General features: G+C 46.1%; 1 protein-coding gene across 5 annotated transcripts in view; it reads left to right on the forward strand.

Moving 5' to 3' along the window:
- The window catches only part of LOC135107570 (uncharacterized), a 203,155-nt gene extending 193,022 nt beyond the window's left edge, over nucleotides 1-10,133 (forward strand). For all 5 annotated transcript variants that reach the window (XM_064017577.1, XM_064017576.1, XM_064017575.1 and 2 more), the window contains one exon: nucleotides 7,430-10,133. In XM_064017577.1, coding sequence (XP_063873647.1) covers nucleotides 7,430-7,828 — 399 coding nt within the window. In that variant the 3' untranslated portion in view covers nucleotides 7,829-10,133. The remainder of the gene's footprint in view (nucleotides 1-7,429) is intronic.
- The last annotated feature ends 8,210 nt before the right edge of the window (nucleotides 10,134-18,343 follow it).

An 18,343-nucleotide genomic window follows, 5' to 3' on the forward strand; every position in this document is an offset into this window, starting at 1 on the left:
TATTTGCGCATCACCAGGCAGCTGAAGCGAAATTCCCGCAAGCTTGGTGATCACACGCCTCCGCTTGATAAGTCCCTTGGTTTTACTTGTCTTATTTTCTTTGCGGTTCGTTCATGCTTGTGTGTTTTTATACTTAGGAGAGCTGACCTGCTTGTGGCTCGACAGGCCTCGCGTCCCTACGGCATTGAGTGAAGCACTGACATGATGCTTGCACCGCTCACCCTTGTCTTTCATAACGGACCTTGATATCACTCATTCATGCCGCTAATTTGTTGCAGAATCTTGGCTCTCCTCCCACTGACCTTCGTGAATGTTTACTTTTATTCTTTTCTCGGTTCTGATACCACTGTGATCTCTTTTATGCACGAAAGGAATCAATGTCTAAAGAACAGGAGTAGGAGTAATGTGCGTGCGGTGCTTTGGATGATTAGGAGTGAGTTAAAAGAGAAGCATGTTTGGAGTTATCCCACAGTCGAAACAGAGGAAATTCTTGTTAGGTTAGGTTAGGTTCGGCAAGATAAAAATCCATTTCTCGGAGAATTAGAAGGAAAATAAAGAAGGTGATGAATGTTAGGAAGAAGTGAGGGTTTAGTTTATGTTAGGATAGGTGGGCAAGAGGAGGAAGGAATGATTAAGAAACTGGGCAGCTAATAAACGCTAGGCAGGAGTGAAAGTTAGGATGATAAGGAGGAATGTCATACCTTAGGGCTGCACTCTTGTGACGATTGACTGAACTAGACTTTGAACACGAGCGCCATATAACTGATCAGGAGGCAGCGAGGATGGTGGTGGTGATGAGCGGAGGCTGCAGGACCTGACAGGCTGGTTTGGCCACTTCAGCTGGTGGTCATGGTAATTGTTTTACTTGTTTTGTGAACGATGTAACTCCACTCTGGTGAAGTGATATTATTGGTGGTAATAGTTGTAGCATTATCACTAGCTGTATTATTCCCAGTAGCAGCAGTAGTAGTAGTAGTAGTAGTAGTAGTAGTAGTAGTAGTAGTAATGTTTTTGTTATTAGTTAGCGACAAGTGGCATGCAGCTGCAGTTTTAAGAGGCAGCTGTAAGTAGACATGCATGCTGACAGGCACCCCACCTCACGCCGGCTCACACCACCAAGCAGACCCGCCGCTGGATTGCCGACTCGGGTTAAACAGCCTACATTGTCTTGGTTTCCGCGTGGCAGAGAAGAACTATTTTTAGCTCTCTCTTTACTCTAAACAAGGCTCATTAGCAGCTGGTGAAATGATACTGTGTGTGTGTGTGTGTGTGTGTGTGTGTGTGTGTGTGTCAGCTGGCCTGTGCCCTGTGTCAGCTGGCCTGTGCCCACACCGCCGCCACCTCGGAAGCTCTTCGGACCGTGCCTTTACATAACGTTGAGGAAAGAAAGAGGAATGTGGGGCGCATCACACACATTAAGTCATTGCGTCACTCTTGCGTCACCGCCACGTCACGGCAGCGTCACTGACTGGTTGGGGCGTGAGAGGCGGGGCCTGGTGGGAGGCTGCTATTGGTCCTTTGACATTCATTGCGGCATTGTTTCTAAACTTAGGCGGTGATTACAAACCACCACCACCTCCCCCTTATCCTTGTCCTCTGCCACCTCCCCGTCTCACTGTAAACACAGAAGAATCCCAGAGAACTATTTACTTTCCTGTAATTGTTATCGTGTTTAACTTTTCTTCCCATAATGCACATTTTTTTAGCTATAAATATCAAGTAAAGAAATTAACAAAAAAAATAGATAAATAAAATAAAACACTGGCCTATCTCAAGCCCCCTGATCTGGTGACAGTCTCCCTACAAAACAGACCAGATAACCTTTGATTGGGGATAATCCCAACGCAGTGGTGAGTGTAGAGGGTTACTCGATGTGTGACCATGACCTATACTATGTACTAATAGCGAGCCAGTGACCTCCTTCGCCTTGCCCCTGTTGTCACCAGCGGTGCCTCTTGTTCAGTGACGCGGTGGCTGCCTTATCCCGTCCGCATCGATAAGATACATCCTCCTCCTATCTATATTAGAGGGCTTGTCAAACCCAGATATCAGCCTCCCACGCTTCTCTCTCTCTCTCTCTCTCTCTCTCTCTCTCTCTCTCTCTCTCTCTCTCTCTCTCTCTCTCTCTCTCTCTCTCTCTCTCTCTCTCTCTCTCTCTCTCTCCACGTTAAGGTGTAAATTGTGACTGACGCGATCGAAAAGACAGACGGAATGGTAGGAAGGCAATACAGAGAAAATAGAAAATAACGTTGAAAGGAAGAAAGGGTGGAAGGAGGGAAGCAAAGCAGGATAAGAGATGGAAGGAAGAATAGCTGTGAGTGTTTGTATCACGTGTTTACTCATTGTGTCTGTGTCCGGGAGGGAAGACAACACCTTTTTTTGCTCTCTCTCTCTCTCTCTCTCTCTCTCTCTCTCTCTCTCTCTCTCTCTCTCTCTGGTAATTGTTCCCCCTCATCTCATACTCGTCTCCTTCCTTCCTCTTCTCTCTTTCCCTCACTCTCTATCAGTCGCCACAGATCTTCCACACTGAGCCGCCGCCACGCGTGTCCTCGCACCCCCTTATCTCACTTCCACACGTGTCCAACCTTCCGTCCTTCCGTCCCTGTCTTGTGCGTCCTGCTGGAGTTGCATTAGTTTGGAGTACAATCATCCACTTCTACATACGTGCCCCTCTTCGTCTCTCTCTCTCTCTCTCTCTCTCTCTCTCTCTCTCTCTCTCTCTCTCTCTCTCTCTCTCTGGACACAAGGAAATGCCTTCACTCGGACCGCGGGAGGATGCTGCGGACGTCAGGCGGGTTCGTCAGTATTCGCGGGACAAACGCACGTCGGGGACGCGCTAATGGGGTCGTGTAATAACAGGCTATAATGTTTACCTATAAAATCCGCCAGTATTTCCGGAGGCCGAGAAAGAGACTGCAAAAGAGAGAGAGAAAGGGAGCAAGAGAGAATCCGTGAGTGACGTCATGAAACGGATGGGCGTTAGGTTTGCAGAGTGACGCCTCTCGGCCACCACAGAACAGGGCTGAATATCCCGCGGCTCGGCGTCACACGGGCTGGGAGGGGGCGGGGCGGGGCGGGACGGGACGGGTTGGAGGTGAGTAATGCAACCAGGGGCCGAGAAATGGTTTTGTGTTTCCCAGAAGCGGCAGGAGCTCTCTGGGATGTTTTGAGGCTGCGGTAGAGTCCTGCCTGCCGTCTTGTCTGGCGCGGCGGGAGAGGGCAAGGGTGGGGCGGCAGCGTGACGGGACACTTCCCAGCGTGACGCACTCAGCGCTTTGCTCACTCAAGATATAAGATGTATATTTTTCCCCGTTTTCATCCTGGCCTTCAGACGGACCTGGAATGAGTGATGTGGCCTGGACCCGTATGCTGAAAAGCTTAGGAATAACGTAACGACTATATTCAAAGATAAGAGATGATTTGTCAGGTTCTCATGCTCTTTTTTTTTTTTTACTTATTTATTCCAGTAGAGTCATGAATTTATTATTGCAATCCTCAGTGACTTCCACTATAACCTGTTCAAAATAGTCGATGAAAGACACCGAAACATATGAGAGCGCAGGGCTTGTAAGGCAGCTTTCCCGTTGGCTGGAAAAGATAGAGAGGGATGCGGTGAGATTGGTGATTACTGCTCAGGAGGTGACCGAGCGAGAGCGTGAAGAGGTGAGTCAGGAAAGGCCGCGGTCAAACATTGGAAGCTCGCTGGCTAGACCTGTCGTTTACCTGGTGCTACCGTGCCGGGGACTCGTTTCTGGTCATGCTGGTGACGGCGGCACCCCCCAACTACCTACTGGGAACTCCTCTGTGGCCGGGTTTCTTGCTGCTCTCCTCTCGGCTCCTGGAATTACTGGTGATGCAAATCTCTGTCTGGTTCACGACGGTGGATGTAATTCGCCGTAACACGACGCTGTGGATTGTGTTTCCGAACGACCTTTTGCTTCACTGATATAACATAATTTTCATTTTTCTCTTTCCTGTCATTATTTTTACCTATTCCTCCACGTGACTTTTACTTAACTCGCTCATTGATTCTCTCCCATTCCCTCTCCACACCCATTTCCCCTTCTCCCACCCCCCATGTGTCACGGACCACTTGCCACCCTGTGTAGGGAATCCCAAGCGAAGCCAAGATTGGTACGTGCCTGCATCCATCTCTCTCTCTCTCTCTCTCTCTCTCTCTCTCTCTCTCTCTCTCTCTCTCTCTCTCTCTCTCTCTCGGTGCTCTCGTCTTAAACTGCATTAAATTCACATCCAATTCATGATACTTTTTTTTTCTATGTCTTTTTTTCCGCATTCCAGTTTTGTTTGCATTCTTTTTTCAACTCTTGTGACGTAGTGACCTATTTGTCCTTCCTTCCTTCTTCCCTCCCTTCCTCTCCCTCCCTCACTCCCTAACTCCCTTCCTTCCTCTCACTCTCTCCCTCGTCCTCCCCCGCCCTCCCCGTGACCTCCGCGTGTCCCTGGTGTGGGCGTGAGGGCGTGTGGGCGTGGATCTTGCGAGTCGTGTGTATGGGCGTGGGAGGGAGTGACAGACACACCACCACCGGAAGTACCTCGCACGGGCGGGGAATTTCCGAGCTGTCTGTCTGTCCGTCTGTTGGTCTTTCCCTGGCAGTGCATTGATGTTACTGTCTGTCTGTCTGTCTGTCTGTCTGTCTCCAATTTGTGTGTGTGTGTGTGTGTATGTGTGTGTGTTAGTCTTCCTCTGCTTTTGGTGGTATTTTGCAATCACTGTGTCTGTCTGTTTGTCTGTCTCTGGTAGTGCATTCCTTTTAATCTCTCTCTCTCTCTCTCTCTCTCTCTCTCTCTCTCTCTCTCTCTCTCTCTCTCTCTCTCTCTCTCTCTCTCTCTCTCTCTCTCTCTCTCTCTCTCTCTCTCTCTCTCTCTCTCCCTCTCCACACACCACGCACACACTGGAAATTGCTCGCTTTAATCAAAACAGCAACAACAGCTTCAACGTAGTAGTTTTGTGGTTCACAATTGGGCAGTGCGTTTTGGTAAACAGATTAACGAGAGTTCACTGCAGCGAGGTCACACATAACACATTTCCCGTCATTAGTCACCGTAGCGAGGTAGAACCGATTCTTCCTATTTAATTAACTCGTTTTGAAATTCCTTCCTGAATCTGAGAGCGGGTTATGAAGACTCGCTTACTTTTTGTGTTCTTTTTCATTCGCGAGATTTTGGTATATAGGGAGATTTAAAGTGAGTTTTCTTAAGTGTTTGTGGATAAAATGTGTAAATATGTTTATGCTTGTATGTCTTGAACGTCCGGTGTGTGTTTGTGTGATGTCAGTTACGTAAGCAAGGATACCGGTGACTCTCTCTCTCTCTCTCTCTCTCTCTCTCTCTCTCTCTCTCTCTCTCTCTCTCTCTCTCTCTCTCTCTCTCTCTCTCTCTCTCTCTCTCTCTCTCTCTCTCTCTCTCTCTCTGTGTGTGTGTGTGTTCCCTTCCCTTCACTTCACTTCACTTCTTTCTCCCCGCCCCGCCCCGCTCTGTCCCTCGCACCTCTAGAATGCCGGGTATGTCTGATAAGATAATTGAAGGTTTGTGGATAAGTAGGAGGGAGGAATAAGGGAGGGACCGGAGGAGGGAGTGAAATGTCGTGGGGCACACACACACACACACACACACACACACACACACACACACACACACAACATTAACACTTCAGCCGACAAAAGATGGAAAAAAGAGCAAAAAACACAGCAAAACACATTACTTAGCCACTAGCACTTTATTTTCCTCCTTAATAGTCTCCATCTCCTCCTCCTCCTCCTTCTCCTTCCTTGTCTTCGTCTTCTTTTACCACCATCACCACCACCGCCGCCTCCACCACCACCACCACCACCACCACCTCCTCCTCCTCCTCCTCCTCCTCCTCCTCCTCCTCCTCCTCCTCCTCCTCCTCCTCCTCCTCCCTGATGCAGCAGAAATCACTCTTAGGCAGTTTCCCTCCTTATTTAGTAAGATAGAACCACTGCTTTTCTGCTTTGGTCATTCTCTCTCTCTCTCTCTCTCTCTCTCTCTCTCTCTCTCTCTCTCTCTCTCTCTCTCTCTCTCTCTCTCTCTCTCTCTCTCTCAATATTCCTTTATAGTTTACTTTCAAAATAGTGCAGTCAAATGCGGTCTCCCAATAACTAGAGGAAAAGGGGGAAAAGAAAAATACATGATGCAGAATTTGTAACCGAATAGTTATTAGAGTATGAAGTTGTGTGTGGGTGAGAGAGAGAGAGAGAGAGAGAGAGAAGAGAGAGAGAGAGAGAGGGAGAGAGAGAGAGAGAGAGAGGGAGAGAGAGAGAGGCGGGTCAGGTTAGCAGTGTTTGTCATCACCCACACCCAGTCACGCCCCCTGGTGCAGTATGGCCCTCCACTCACCTCTTCACCTCCCCTCCCCCCTCTCTGTGCCGGCGTGTGGGCTGCACTGCACGCCCCTGGAGCTTCGTGACCAAATGTTCGCCATATGGCATGAGTGCATACCCCAGAATCCTAAGGCCCCGGGCGCTACCGTCCTTTCCCTCATGCTGCACCTCGCCCCGCCCGCCCGCCCCGCTCTGTCCCGGCCCAGCCTGGCCTCTTGGCTTGATGCAAAGGCGGTGGTGGGTAACGTTTTCATGAGGAGCAGAAGGGGACGGATAGATGTAATGACAGGGAAAATTCTCTCTCTCTCTCTCTCTCTCTCTCTCTCTCTCTCTCTCTCTCTCTCTCTCTCTCTCTCTCTCTCTCTCTCTCTCTCGTCGGCCTGTCGTTGTTGTGAGGCCCCCGCGGGCGTGTCGTCTGGCGTGTGAACCCACCTGCCGCAGTGTGTCTCGCCCCTCCAGGCACTACAGTCCGTCCCGCCCCGCCTGCCCCGCCCACCTCCGCACCACCACTCCTCTCCATTCCTCGCAAACACACCCCATCTATCCCACCTCTTCTCCGCCCCGTCCCGCCCTGCTCACATCGCCTTTCCTCGACCGGGGGCGTGCTACACTACTGGTCTGCACGACTTAGGAACTTTTCTTTTCTATTGAAATCTTGGAAAAATGAGCGCCTTGACTTGGTGGTGTCTGGGCGTCCGTGCTTCTACTCACTGACTCCTTTTTTCTGTCTTTTCATTGTTTTTTTCCATGCTACCATTAAATCATGAAGCTTTATTCACATTTTTTTCACTTTATTGTTTGTATGTGTATATAATAATTATTTCTAACTTCATTTTCAAGTTGCTCGACATACTTAGGTGCCTCCTGCTGTGTTGCTATGGTTGATTTGCATGAAACGATTACCTGATGATCTCTGAATGCTGAACACGGTAGTTTAGCAAGTCATTTCCTTAATCCTATACGAATTTTTTTTCACTTAACGTAGGATGATGAAATTAGGATATCATGTCAGCGGCCTCACGAGCCCATCCCTCTGCCTCACTAACGTGTCTCTCTTTCTCCTACAGGCGCAGTCAGCGATGGACTCCACCCAGGATAATGCGTGGGAGGCCCTCCTCACTGAGACACAATTCAAGTACGATTTCCTGAACGCCGCTGCGCCAGAAAACCCAAATGACTTCAACTCGCAGCTGCTGCACGCCTACGAAAAGATGCAGCGGCTGGCAGTGGGGCATCGAGCAGGTGACGCTGGACCAGGCGCTCTACGAGGGCGATCTGCTGCAAGACTTCCGCACTATAGAGACGCATATTGTCAAAATCTTGTGCCAGCTTCACTACGCCATGGTGCACCAGGAACTGAAGCCCCCGATGAACGTGACGAAGGAGATCATGGACGAGAGCTACCGAGACCTGGATGGCACCTCGGCACGGATCATGAGGGACTCCGCCATCGTGGTGGAATATAACAAAGCTATCGACCATCTGAAAGATATCTTCGTCACTTTTGAGACCCAGTGACTCCCCTTTATTGCCCCGCCATTCTGAGTCCTTCGTCGCCCCTCTCCTCCTCCTCTTCCTCATCTTTGTCCCACAACCCCATCGCCAACAAGCGACCTCATACAATACTCGTCACGCCTCCGACCGACCCACCCTCCGCAAACTCCAAGAAACAAGTGATGTGAGGCGGGGTGACGGAAGGAGGCGTCTCTGTCACAAGGAGGAATAAAAGGAAGGTACCCAAGTGTTCCTGCAACAGAAAACCAAGTCAAACGAAGCATATTATCAGGATTTAAGATGGAGCTTAAACTCAGAAAATCAGTGTCGTCGGTTTATTTACAAGTTCCACAAGTCGTGTTTCAGTTGTTCACCAGTATTGTTAGTTGTCCCGCGAGTCGAGGGTGAGTCACCCATCCCTCGAGTGACTCGCTCACCCCGGCATCGGAAATTCAAAGAGCTAAAGTACTCGAAAGAAAAATGATAAACAAGAACACGACGACCTCCAAGCGTCAGGTACTGCTTGTGATCGCTGAGTCCCGTGCGTTGTTTAGACAATAAGCAGTATAGTGGAAGAAAATGTTACTCGTTTCAATCAACTTTAACAAGAGTCATTCGTGTACTTATACTTTGTCGGTAATGATTCAAGAGAATAAACTGTGATATATTTATTCTATAACTTATAGTATTTATTTTTATTTTATTACGACTTTTTCATTGATGCTGTAACTACTACTACTACTACAAACAACCACTACTACTTACTCTACTACTATTACTACTACGCCTACTACTACAAATCACTACTGTCATTCGTGTCTTTGGTCGATGAGCAGTTTGTTCCTACGAAATGTTATAATATCCTCTTGCTCAAGCGTCGCCATCCTCCTGTCTCACTATTGGCTCTGACACACGTCGCCTGTGTTCCGATTGGCTGGCTGGTCCCCTTCCATGTGTCCTGTATTATTTGTTAAATTTGTGTTATCGCTGAGCTGTAGGTGAATGTTGTTGTTGTCGTTGTTCTTAATTATGTTGTGTTAGATTGTTTAGTTTTTTAATTATTTTTTTTTCTGTAGGCTGACACTGCTCAGGCACGGCCATTACTGGACCACTGACTGTTCGTATACATACATAAATACATGTATATATATGGAAGGAAGCATTAGGGGGACAGAGGGCAGTCGGTAAAACTTGAAGCTTTACCACGTCAGCGTCCCTCCCTCAGTATTTCTCACGTATAAGATTCTCATAAAGCGTTAAGAGCATGTGGGGACTGGTTGCAATGTTCCTGCCACAAGACAGATCTGATAGTTACTACCTTTATCTTATGTCAAAAGTCTAAGGTTGATTGTTTGGCTGATTGCTTGCTCGATGGATGGATTCATCGAGTGTGTGTGTGTGAGTGTGTGTGGTGTGTGAATGTGAATGAGTGAGTGTGGCTGTTGGTTCCCAGGGTGAGGGTACCTGGAGGCTCCTCATTTCTTGGCTCACATTGTTTCCTCACAGTTTGGAGGCTAAAATTCTCTGTTAAAACCTTCATATCCTCGTGTTAGCATGCACGTGTTTGATCGGGAAAATTTGTAAGGCTGGACTTTAAAAAAAAAATCATAACATTTTGTCTCATTAATTTGTTTCGGTACCCTTGTAAGCACCAAACCTTACTTTCTCTGTCAGCATGACGGCGGTGCGCAAGTCCAGCGATGTAGAAACATTCCCAACATTCCAAGAGTTCTGGTTTTCACTCTATCTTAGTAGGCGTCCATGGGATTAATTTTTAAGTCAGTGAGCCGTGTGAGCCCCCTCCTCCCCTTGCCCTGCGCCAGCCTCCCTCACGACTCTGAGTGACTCAAACGCTGGACTCACTGAGGACGGACTGGGCAGGAATTTATCCTCACACACACACACACACACACACACACACACACACACACACACACACACACACACACACACACACACACACACACACACACACACACACACACACACACAGTTTTCTTAAGACTTAGATATGTTAACTTTTTTTTTCACTCGTTTATTCCTTCTCTCCTCTCTCTCTCTCTCTCTCTCTCTCTCTCTCTCTCTCTCTCTCTCTCTCTCTCTCTCTCTCTCTCTCTTCCGCCTCCCAGCATCCCCAGAGTCCCAAAGTCTGCCCCCCTCCCCCTCTAGACACTCAACAGTGGAGCAGCAGCCTTCGTAGCTCTTGTGTTGTAGATTTTTTATACCTATATTTATTGTTTGTATATTTTAAATAAATTAAATGTCCATATATATCTATGTTAATGGTTTTGATATCCCTGTCATGTTTAAGTTACTGAACGGGAAGGTTGAATTATATAGTGCTTGGTTTAGTTAGTTGAGAAAGTTGCTACATTTGAAAACTAATGCTCATTGCGTTAGTGAGTGTGAATGTGATCTACTTTTATCTGTATGAACTTGGAGCTGAAGGTTCATCACACAGCTGCCTCTGGAAATCAGCGCAGCGCGGCACACTGATGCCGCATCAGTTCACACACAGTTTTGACCACGAATATAAATACTGCCGCCTGACATGAGGGAAAGCGACTGCGGACCTTACCAAGCAGCGCCATAAGGGTCATTCCTCTCTGGTGCACGCTGCCGACTTCCTGAGCAAGGCAAACCCTGTAATCATTGCCATATATCATTCGTGCAGCGAGTAAAGGGGCGCCACTACGCTCCCATGCACCCCTTTGTCCCACTTTACGGGAATTTACCTGAAATCACATTTTTGTTAGGTTGAGACACTGGCCACCAATGATCGCTCAACATGGTCCTGTCTTTTCCATTAGCGACCTTGCGCCCCTCCCCCACTTCTCGCTCACGCAATCAGTCTCATCCGTCTTTCATGTATCGCGTTCACTAAGTACGAGTAGCAATATCAATCCTGTATATCACTGATTGACAACAAGTCGTACAGGCCTCCGCGCGCTTCATGGGGGAGGTGCCTGTAGGGGCGGCTCGTGGATCTTGCTGATTCATTCCCTCCCCAAACGCAGCTCCTGCACCAGGTGTTCGCGGCACGACAGTCTTGTTGGGATGCGGCAAACAGCGCTCCGCAGCTAGGGACAGCGCAGGAAAGCGACTACCGTACCGCTGCTGTCCAATGGTGAGATCCATGGAATACACTGCTCGTTTGTGCACTACACACACACACACACACACACACACACACACACACACACACACACTCTCTCTTACACTAACTCACAAGCAAGCAAACAAATACAGAAACAGGTGCAGTCGGTTAGCGGGTGCAGCAGCCCGTCACTGGCCTGGCGCAGCAGCAGCAGCAAAAGCAGAGCACGCCCATGTCAGGGCAGAGTTGAGACGCAGCAAATACTGAGCACTTTTAACTCCTCGCGAAGTTTTACTTTCATATGTGGAGTGTCCCCAGGTTTGAGGAAGAGGGAGAGGGGGAAAAAAAGGTGGACACAATGACCTCACAGCGCCGGGACGGTCCCAAGGTGGCCGTGCCGTCCGCGCCGCCCCCCTCCACCCCTGACCCCGACCCCCTCACACTCGGCCGCACAAAGCCTTCAAAAGGGTTCTCGAGAGACTCTTCTGATTAGGATTCTGTGAGGGAATGTAAGAGTGTGGTTGCTGTTCTTAATGGCCGTGCGCATTTAAAACGTCATTTGTTCTATTTAAACATGCATTATATTCTACATATTTTCTTGCAAGGTTTCCCCTGAAAAGGTGCACTGGCGGAATTCATTACTTATGCCTCATCACAGAGTCCTTCGTGCCTCTACAAGTATTTGTCATAATGAAGCCTTGTTGTTTATTTGTTTATCGCGAATGTCAATCGATGGATACCGCTCATCCTCCAGCGCTTTGGCAAGGTAACATTATCATCACGACAAGCCACTGATTGGCGCAAAGTGCCTGGTTGACGCGCCTCTATGGTGTGGTCATGGGCAACAGTTAAGTAGCATATCGCACTCCCTTCCAATCTGTTGAGCGTTTTCTTTCAGTCTTGAATCCTCTGATCTGCTGACAGTCTTCTTACAACATATGATAGGTGAAAAAAAAAAAAAATCAGCAAACTGAGAAAAAACGCAAAAGACATCGTAAGAAGAGGTGAAGGTTACCCGACTTTTGACCATGACTGTACTCCCCTTGTGTGTGTGTGCGGGTGGGCAGGGTGACCCCTGGCGACTTCTCAGGTACACTAAAGTTTCGTTGTTTCCGGAAAAAAAACAAGGTCTGTGTGATACTTAACGTGTGTAATAACATGTAAGGGAATTGTGTTTGTAGCTCAGACGAAGGGACTGCTGGAAAAGAGGCTAATATAGAGGCGCCAACCATTATTTTCCGTGAATTACTATCATCAGCAGTGAAAAATTATGATGGAAATGTACTAAACAATTAGCACCGAATCGTGGAAGTGAGGACGGACGAAGACATGATAATTAATCACCCTGTGAGTCGAACGTGTCCCAATGTCCCTGAATCCCTTTATGTATTGAACGCAGGCTAGCCTAGAAGTGATGCTGGTACGTGCTGAAATACTAATTAATTGTTAAAGCCGTACTTGTGAGTGTAGAGCTTGTGGCGTTCTTAGCAACTCGCCACTGTAGCTAGAAAGAGGCGAAGGTCATGACGACGCACAAGATAACAAATATTTTACTAAAAAAAATATGACGTAGAGATTAGGCTCCCTTCGCAGGAAATCACCTCATATGCCAGAAGCGCTGGCTGTGTGTGTGTGTGTGTGTGTGTGTGTGTATGTGTGACCTGCAAAAACGTACCCTCATTGTGTCCGCCACCTTGATGGGGGCCTTTACATTATGAGGAGACAGCGAGTCGTATAACGGTGAGATAGAACAGCGAAAAGAACGTCGTACATATGATACGACAAACCATTAGTGTCATATTTGGGTAAACCTAGCATGAAAAGCAATGCATTCAAACGTGCGTGTGTGTGTGTGTGTGTGTGTGTGTGTGTGTTCCCACACAGGGTGATGTGGACGCCGTCTAGTGCAACAACCTGTCCAGCGTTATGGTCTTTGCTTGCTTGCTTGCTTGTTTGCGGCCTCTCGCTTTCAGGTGTTGCCGCTGGCTAGCCCTCGTGGTGAAAAGAAAAGCTAAACACGTAAGTCTTTTCCTGCCAGTACACCAGCTCTCCATCACCAAGACTCCTGTTGTGCCTCCTCGCGGCCACACACGGTAACTGGGTGTCTTATGACCCCAGGCTAAACCAACAGGGGGATCTCGGAGTAGCAGTGGGCCCCAGAGGCATGGCGTGCAGGCCCATCTCTGTCGTGGACGCGATGCCCCTGCCGCCCTGCCAGCCACTGCACCCACTGTCGTGTGAGTTAGCTTTAGTGTGCTTGAAGCGCACGCCATCAGAAGAAAGTAAGCGTTGTGGGTGCCCCAGTGGTTAGGTCTTGAGAGACCGATATCCCTTCATCTTCTTGACTATGTAGCAGTAAGCTGAAATTTTCTAAAACACGTTCATCATTTGCCAATAAAATATTGTTGAATATTGTATTGTGCTGAAAGCCGGCGCAGTAACACGACAACACTGAGGAAACGTGATTAGTGAATGCAGCAGGGATCATCCATCTCATCACCATAAGTACTCGTAAGTGTGCCTATGTGTATATGTATTTCTTCTACCTATTTCTATTTCTTGCATCATCGACTCTATACCAAGCATGATATCCCGTTTTCTAACACTGACTTCAATGTGCCCTTCTCAGAATTAATGTACTTAATCCCCAGGAAATGTAACTGCCTTCGTTGAGTGCAATAAGTACTCATACCGCTGGTTCTCATTCAGTTCCACTACCTACTGGTGATGTGCTTCCCAAACTCAAACTTAATGGACTCTCGGTCCGTATATAAAACGCTTTGGGCTTTTTAAAATACAGGCACGATTATTTTCAAAAGCCACAGAGATGATTTACTCAGGTTCTCATGGTTTTCACATTGATTGCACAGACTACTTGTATTACTACTAGAATCATGAAAACATCCTTGAAAATTCCCATATCTTCCAATAGAGCATGTTGAATGTAGTTGAGATGAGGACTCCCAAACTTTTGACAGTACGGTTCTTTGTAAATAATCTGACCATTTTTGGAATTTCGTTACTGATGTGTATTCAAAAATTGCATGCCTTGAATTTCCAGGGACATTTACCTTTTTCATTGCAAGCGTGTTACTCTCTGATGTAGTCGTCAGAAAGTTAATGGTCACCTCACCGTTTTTTTTATATTGAAGAGGTGGTATGTCTTGAAGCTTTTCCAAAATAATTATTGTACGATTTTTGTTTTGCAGTACGTCACTTTTCTGTGTGTGTGTGTGTGTGTGTGTGTGTGTGCAAAAAGGTCTTGATGACACAACTGCAGTACGAAACTTCTCCCAGGAGCTGCCTTGCGTGGGTCAGCTGGTCTTTTATGGTCTCCTTTTGTTATGTTTTTGTGACATGTTCTCGGGCGCCTCGCTGCCAAGATCACAAGCTAATGCGGGGGTGTGTCCTCGTCACAAATACGAGGAAACGGTTTTTACTAAAAGCTAAGCATGTCAGTCAGTAGCTGTTACTTAATATTACACTTCCGGAAGGCTAATGTAGCTTCTTGGTCAAACTTTGACTGTGTACAAGATGAAGTGACAACGCCGTTACAGGTGTCAGAGTGAAAGACAGACAATCTCAGGGAATAAACAGATTATTATTATTATTAAGAATTATCGGAAAAAATGCTAAAAGAAGAGGAAAAGCAGAAAATGTGTCCTAACCTCCATCCACCTCATCAGGAAATGGTAGCCTTGGGAAAAAAACAATTCCAGCATAATAGAAGATTTCATTATGTTTGTTTTATGCCTTTTATAAATTAATTTACTAATTTACCCTGTTGACTCACTTCGTGTATCTATGTATATGTCTAGCTTTGCATCCATCCGTGTGTCGCCTGTTGACGTTGAGACGATGGGTAACATAACGAGTACTGACTCTTGAGACGTGTCGGTGGTGTCCTTCCATCAGATGACTCACGCCTATCCTTCCCTCCTGTAGCTCACTCTGTAATGCGCCTTCATCACTCTCAGACAACACTTGCCCTGATGGATGGAACCACCACGCCAACTCTGGCCGCGTGTCCAATGTCGCACGACTGTCTATCTGTGCTGGATGCTGCCAAGACCGAGATCAGAGCGACTCAGGAACTTGGATTGAATGGCTGTCGTTGTATTACTTGTTGCTTCTGTTCCTATTGATATGTTGTGTGTGTGTGTGTGTGTGTGTGTGTGTGAGTGTGTGTGTGTGTGTGTGAGAGAGAGAGAGAGAGAGAGAGAGAGAGAGTCCACTAGAGTCAACCAAAGCATTCCATAGTCTAGTGTTATATTTCACACTTTTCACGCGCTTCAATTTCCTCTTTAATTGGTGAAGAACAAATTCTCTCACTGCTTTAAAACTTCAGGGATCTCTCTCTCTCTCTCTCTCTCTCTCTCTCTCTCTCTCTCTCTCTCTCTCTCTCTCTCTCTCTCTCTCTCTCTCTCTCTCTCTCTCTCCACCTTTTCAATCCTGTACTGCATATTTGTTCGTCTCTCTCTCTGTGTGTGTGTGTGTGTGTGTGTGTGTGTGTGTGTGTGTGTGTGTGTGTGTGTGTGTGTGTGTGTGTGTGTGTGTGAACGCCTTCCTGAACCCTCTCACACTCCGGGTCATCATCAGTATTTGTGTATTTTCGAAGAATTTTTAGTGACGTCATTGCCACGACACTCACTCCTCGTATCCTGTGATAAGCGTGTGTGTGTGTCTCCTCGTGTTTGTCTGTGTAAATGTTGTTTCCTACCCCGCCCCCTCCTCTCTCTCTCTCTCTCTCTCTCTCTCTCTCTCTCTCTCTCTCTCTCTCTCTCTCTCTCTCTCTCTATGGTTGGTTTCTATCACATCTCATTCCGTCTTTTTTTCACTTTTTTTATTTGTTTATTTGTTTATTTCCTCTCTGTATGGCTATTTGCCTGTCTGCCTCGTCGCCCGTCTTGTCTGTCCGTCCGTCTGTATATTTACCTGTTTGTTGATGTATGCTCTATCTGTTTTCATGTCTGTCTGTCTGTCCATCTCTCTGTTTTATTTATCTCTCCTCTTATATATTCTTCTCTTTATTTTCTGTTTCTTTTTATGTCGCTGCTGGCTGCCTGTCTCTTTGTCTCACCGTATCTGTCTCTATACTTGGCCATCTTTCTGTATGTATGTACTTGTCTGTTTGTCTGTCTGTTTCTGTCTGTTTTACTTTTGTTATTTATCTCTGGCTGTATGTTTTTCTGTCACTTATTTTAACTCTCTCTCTCTCTCTCTCTCTCTCTCTCTCTCTCTCTCTCTCTCTCTCTCTCTCTCTCTCTCTCTCTCTCTCTCTCTCTCTCTCTCTCTCTCTCTCTCTCTCTCTCTCTCTCTCTCTCTCCTTTGCTTTCATAGGTATCCCCGTCTCTTCCTGTGTCTGTGCCGTAGGAGCGTGTGTGGCATAAGTAATTAATTCTACTACTTCTTGCATCCTCTCTCAAAGTTCATTACTCGCAGTTCGTGAACTCCCTACGTATATGTTCATTCTTGTTACTGTGAGGGGAGGATGTACGTCATATCAGTTCACTGTGCCTATTTCCATTCTCTCCATTTTTTTCATCTGTCTCTCTTCTGAATGCGAGTAGATATTATGGGAGTTATTAGACCGTCTGAGCTAACAATGGTTATTTTTTTTTTCCTGTAGTCTTTTTTTTTTTCTTCTTTCTCTTCTTAGTTATATTTGGAATTTCTGTGAAACCACCTCCTCCTTCTTCCTTACACTCCCACTCACTTACAACACACACACACACACACATTCATTTTTCCCCTTCTTTCGTCCTTCTAGAACACACTTTCTCTGGCGCAAAATTACATATAGAAATGACGTCATTCAGTAAAAAAGGAAAATCACCCTTTTCTTTCTTTATTTGTTTATTTGTTTATTTATTTTTTCCTTTCTTTATACTTTTTACAATTTTATTTCGTGGCCGTTCTTAATTATAAATAATAAAACTGGAAATTTGCTTTCACTCAGTAATGCTGTGTAGTCGTTATTACAAGTCGAGGAAGCTGTTGAACTCATATCACCATCAACACTGTGTTTTGTGTTTGCTCTCAAGCCTAGTTAGTCTGATGTGGTGAGAATCGCCTGACAAAACCTGACAGCTGATAGACCCCAATACATCACAAGATTTAGGTGCGTATTCTTAAGCACGGTGCAGAATAATTTCAAAGGTCACAGAGATGATTAGTTCGGTTCTCATGAGTCTTTTCTCCAGTGATAATGCAGGATACTCTCATTAGAGCCTTATAAAAACATTCCTGAGAACCTTAATAATTTCCGCTGGAGCCTGTTCAGGGTAGTCGAGATAAGACGCCGAAACGTTTGGTAATGCGGATTTAAGACAATTACATAGGTCTATGGATACAGGCATGGATGTTTTACATGAACTGCCACGTGTATGCCTGCTGGTTACTTGGAGTTTACGTGATATTTTTACTTTCTTCTTATGTGTTTATATATATATAGAAGTTGTGACCTATTCATCCTGACGTGCATTGTAGGAAAACATAAGCGACACCAAGGTTTGTTTGTATCCAAGCGTGGTGCCCTACTTGGATTCTTCAGTACTTAGTTTGTGACTAGCACAGGTTTATCAGGCGTCATGTTTCCCTCTGCTTAACCGCCTGGATTTTTAATGGTATCTTTAAAAAGCAGAATGGCAAAATACCATCTACAGTGTTATATTCATCGATCTACAAACTCAATAATCAAGTTGTTAGTTACTAGGGAAGTTTAAGAGATTAGACAAATTTATAGAGAGAGGTGACCGGGCAGCTACGCGTAGACTTGATGGCTTTTTGCAGCTTCCCTTACTTTCCTACGTTCTCATGTTATTAACTCCAGATGTTCTTGGCAAAACCTCTTAACCACGGTCCCACCACCTCATCGAAAAAAAGAAAAAAAAAAAATATATATATATAGGTAAATGTTGCATCTGCCTGGACTGTCGACTTGCCACACCTTTGTATTTATAGTATGCCAAAGTCACACAGGTTAAGGTTGCTGGCTCAACACACCCCCTAGTGAGGCAGTGACGCCACTGTCGTGTTGTAAACACCTTAGCGGTTATCTGTTAACTTTGGCTGTAATGTCTGTGTGGACTTCTGCCTTGTTGCAGACTTAACTGATATCAGAGCAGTACTTCTGTCATATTAAGGCTATTTGCGTAATATACTTATATATATATATATATATATATATATATATATATATATATATATATATATATATATATATATATATATATATATATATTAATCTCTTCGTTTCCGCGACAAGGAGTCCACTCAAGAGCACACTTGAAGAACACACAAGAAGATAATTATAGGTGGAGATTCCAGAAATTCGTCTTGATAATCTTCCTTTGACTTTACTACCTTTAAACTGTTATTGAAACAATTT

This window comes from Scylla paramamosain, chromosome 15 (genome assembly GCF_035594125.1).
Source record: "Scylla paramamosain isolate STU-SP2022 chromosome 15, ASM3559412v1, whole genome shotgun sequence".
Classification (NCBI taxonomy): domain Eukaryota; kingdom Metazoa; phylum Arthropoda; class Malacostraca; order Decapoda; family Portunidae; genus Scylla; species Scylla paramamosain.